Source organism: Neoarius graeffei, chromosome 3 (genome assembly GCF_027579695.1).
Source record: "Neoarius graeffei isolate fNeoGra1 chromosome 3, fNeoGra1.pri, whole genome shotgun sequence".
In the NCBI taxonomy this organism is placed as follows: Eukaryota; Metazoa; Chordata; class Actinopteri; order Siluriformes; family Ariidae; genus Neoarius; species Neoarius graeffei.
The window spans coordinates 53227718-53231583 of NC_083571.1; the positions used below are offsets into that span (position 1 = coordinate 53227718).

At 34.4% G+C, this 3866-nt stretch overlaps 1 protein-coding gene across 1 annotated transcript; it reads right to left on the minus strand.

Annotated features, from left to right (window-relative positions):
• Nucleotides 1–1262: 1262 nt before the first annotated feature.
• Nucleotides 1263–1979, minus strand: LOC132882830 (uncharacterized). Its single transcript, XM_060915939.1, has 3 exons — nucleotides 1790–1979; nucleotides 1598–1686; nucleotides 1263–1412 (listed from the first exon to the last, which is right to left on the minus strand). Exons 1-3 carry the CDS (start codon nucleotides 1878–1880, stop codon nucleotides 1302–1304), a joined length of 291 nt encoding a protein of 96 aa, XP_060771922.1. The 5' UTR covers nucleotides 1881–1979; the 3' UTR covers nucleotides 1263–1301.
• Between the last annotated feature and the right edge of the window lie 1887 nt (nucleotides 1980–3866).

Consider the following 3866-nt stretch of genomic DNA (forward strand, 5'->3'; position numbering starts at 1 on the left):
TTATAAACCATTATCTTTTAAGTTGTTTAATATTACGACTAAATACTAAATCATTAAAATATTTTGAAATCATATATACACATTGAATAAATGATTAAGCCACTGTTAGAACACTATACAGTCATGGGGAAAAAGAAAGTAAAGCCTCCTTCAATTCACCAACTTTTAAAAACAAACAAATAACTAAAGGGAACAAAAAAAGGATCACAATTCATAGTCATTTTTCTGAAAAACTAAACCAACATTCAGAAACCAGGTGGGAGAAAATATGTACACCCTTCGTACTTCCAGAATCATTAAGAGAGTAATTAGCAGCTAGATGTAATTAATAAAATACACAAGATTAGTCATTCATCAAGAAGTGTGACTACCTCTATAAAAGCAGAGCTTTTGGGCTGTTTGGTGTTTTGGAGCACTCAGCTGTGTGTCTACATCATGCCAAGAAGAAAGGCCATCAAGCATGACCTCAGAGCAGCAACTGTTGCTACTCCTCGAACTCGTAAGGGCTATAAGGCCATCTCCAAACAATTTGAAATTCATAATTCTGCAGTGAGAAGACAGTTGCTCATCTTCCCAAGAAAGGAGTGAGCATCCCAGAAAATTCAGTCCAAGGTCAGACTATTTAATGCTCAGAGATATAGGCTAAAGAAATACCCAAGAGCAACATCATGTGACCTTCGAGCCTCTATTAGCACATTAAATATTTATGGTCAGGACAGCAGAATTAAAAGAAAAAATTAACAAGTATGCATTTCATGAAGGGTGTCTAGGAAAAATCCCCTTCTCTCGAAACAGAATATGGCCCACCTGGTTACTGAATGTCGAGTTACTTTTTGGAAGAAGAAAAAAAGACTTCATATTGAAATCTGTTCCTTTTTTGTCACCTGAGGTTATTTGTTTGCTTAAAAAAAGCCAGTGAGGACTATACAATTGTTATTTAGACCATGATAAATAACATTTTAGGGAGGTGTGTTTTCTTTTTTTCATGACTATATATTGTAAGGGTACAATGTAATCATGAGTATGCACATGAGCAATCACAAGAACGATCTTTTTATTATAAAACAAATAGAGAAAGGAATAAAATAATTTTGCTTCCTTTGTTTAGTTTTCATGAAGTGCTATTTTATGATCTATTGACATCTACAAATCATGTGGAATGTAGAATTATTAATTAAAATGCTTAGGAAAATCTGCTAATTAAATCTGATGTTAATGAGACAGTCCTAAAGGAACTAAAAAGTACAGTCTGTTTAATTTCTATCTTAAGAAAAGAATGTTTAAATTAACCGATTTAGAGTTCAAATTCCAGTTTTATTTTCTATCTTGTGGAAGACCAGGCCATCTGGTTGCTGTTTCCATTTTATGGTGACGTTCTCTGCCATCCCATGCTCCTTCATTTTTTCCATGATCTGAAAAAAATTTCATTTATTACTAAATAAGAAATGAGACTTACAGGCTACTGAATACAATGAGACCGAATACAACAGAAAGATTACAATTACAGCAACGACCATGTGCCACATGTTGATAAAGACGAAAGGGCTCAGTGCTATAAAAGAGAATTGAATGCTAAATTCTGGAGGATTTGTCACACCTTCTGTAAGATTGCTGCCTTTACTGCAGGATCATTCGCATCCTGACTCGATTTAACCTTCATTCTTATGATTCGTTGTTTTATAATATCTGAAAACAGAAATGGACATAGATAAACATCCACAAAATTAAACTGTATTCTAAAAGCCATTGAAAGTAGTAAAAAATTAGCCTGAACAAGACTTTAACTCACTGCCGAGACAGAAGAAAGGCATTATCTCAGAGCATTCTGCAGTGTCAACCTGGCCATTAATAAATTTACCACAATTATCAGTCTTCCCCATACCCCACGGTTTTCCTGACACCCAAGGAATGGCAGAGAAGTTGCTTTGGTCTGACCACTTCCAAAGGTCTCTGGACAGACCAATCCAAGTATTAGAAGTAACTGCCTGTTTAACAATTGTATTTTCTTCTTCATCTCTGGCACTGGCCAGATCTGTGTGATGCATTCTGCAGTAACTCTGAGCATCATGAAATGACAAACCATTATTAATCATAATGTATCTGCTGGACCCGGTGTTCCTGTCTGATAGAATTGAAAAACACATTATTAACTACTGATTCAAAAATGATTAAAACATAGTAAACAGGTTGCTTGATTTAAAACATTCACATTTCATTGACTTTTATTAATTTGTTAGACATTGTACATGTACATCTAAATACTGGGTGTTTCAAAAAAAAAATTATATTATTTGAGATGTAAATATCCCAGAAACTACATAGTCTAGGCAAATGAAACTGAACAGACTTAATGTTGAGCAATATAAGATTTATTCCTCCAAATTTGAATAAGAAATTCAAAGGTATGTGGATTTCATGAACGATTTCACAAATTTTCAATATGCGCACTGCCTGAGACACCGACACATGTCAAGTCGGTAGTCCAGCTCCTGCCAAACACGCTGCAGCATGTCTTTGGTAACAGTCTTTTCTGGTAACAGTGCATTTTTAGAGAATTCTGTCATAAATGCACACTGCACAGTCTTATTCGACTGTGTTCGAGCGTACTCGAACACACAAAACGCCTTTTCTTTTCCAGTAAATGGCATTTCTATACATAAAAAATAAAAACATAAAACATAAAATTTTGACCTGTTTCCACACATGCTGTTAAAATTTGAGGTCAGTTGAATGAGAACTGGCAAAGTTATTAGATTGTGAAATGATATAAAATAAATTGAAACACACTGTACTTTAATTCACTTTACACAAATAAAACTGTGAGGATTTTACAATCAGACTATATTGTATTTAATCAGCACTAGTGGTATTAAGTGTAGTGGTCTATACTGACATTTGAATTGCACAAATGTATGTTTTCCACATGTTTAAGGTTTTGTTCTCTAGAAGAGATCTATAGAATTTTCAGAAAAAGATTCTCAAATCTATACAGATTTGCTGTTTCTCAAAGTTCAAAAAGATGTAGTTTCTAATGCTGAGACATTTTGATAGAAGCAGAAATTGATGTTTGAGCCAGTATTTGTAATAAATACTGTTGTCATGAAGCCATCTTTTCCCTTTCTTCCTTTTGCATCTCAGATTTTAAAAATTCAGAACCTTAAATGTAAATTCCAACAATGAAAATCTCAAAAAATCAGATTTTATGGAAATTAGGTCAAAGATGAACCAAGATTCCCACAGAAAAGTAGACACTCAAACTGATCAGACTCTACATCACTAATCAGTTACCTGCCATGACTGCAAAGTGAAAAGAAGACAAGTGGAGTTACAAAAAAATGTAAGATGAACTGGAATGAAGTAAGCACATTAAAACGTTTGTTTTGAAATATTTAGTTTCTATCGTGATGTTAAGCACTAAATGCTGACTGGATGCCAAAGCTAACTACTTACGCAATATTCTAGCTAGATCGGCTAGATTAATACTAGTTAGCTGGCAATCATTAGTAAGCATCTACTTTCCCCTGGAAATGCTGGATTATTAACTTTGCCAATTTAGTTGGAGGAGGTTATGTTTTTGTCTCCACTTGTTTGACTGTTCCCAGTGTAACTCAAGATATTGAATGGATTTTGAGGAAATGTTGTGGAAAGGTGTGCGATGGGCCAAGTAACAATTGATTAGATTTTGATGCAAATCTGGATATTTATTTGGATCCAGGAGTGTTTTGTCTGTTCCCAACATGACTCAAAAAGTAGTGAATGGATTTTGATGAAATTTGGAGGAAAGGTGGACCATGGGCCAGTTGATTAGATTTTGATGCAAATCTGAACATGTTGCTTGACAGAGCACTCTACTGACTGCCCCTCTA

Bases quoted from the DNA above. Each gene is read 5' to 3' on its own strand.
- LOC132882830 (XM_060915939.1), bottom strand. From the start codon at position 1,880: ATGGGGAAGACTGATAATTGTGGTAAATTTATTAATGGCCAGGTTGAC. The intron at 1,687-1,789 runs GTGAGTTAAAGT...TTCTGTTTTCAG, and splicing joins GCCTTTCTTCTGTCTCGGCA to ATATTATAAAACAACGAATC. The intron at 1,413-1,597 runs GTGTGACAAATC...AATTTTTTTCAG, and splicing joins AGGCAGCAATCTTACAGAAG to ATCATGGAAAAAATGAAGGA.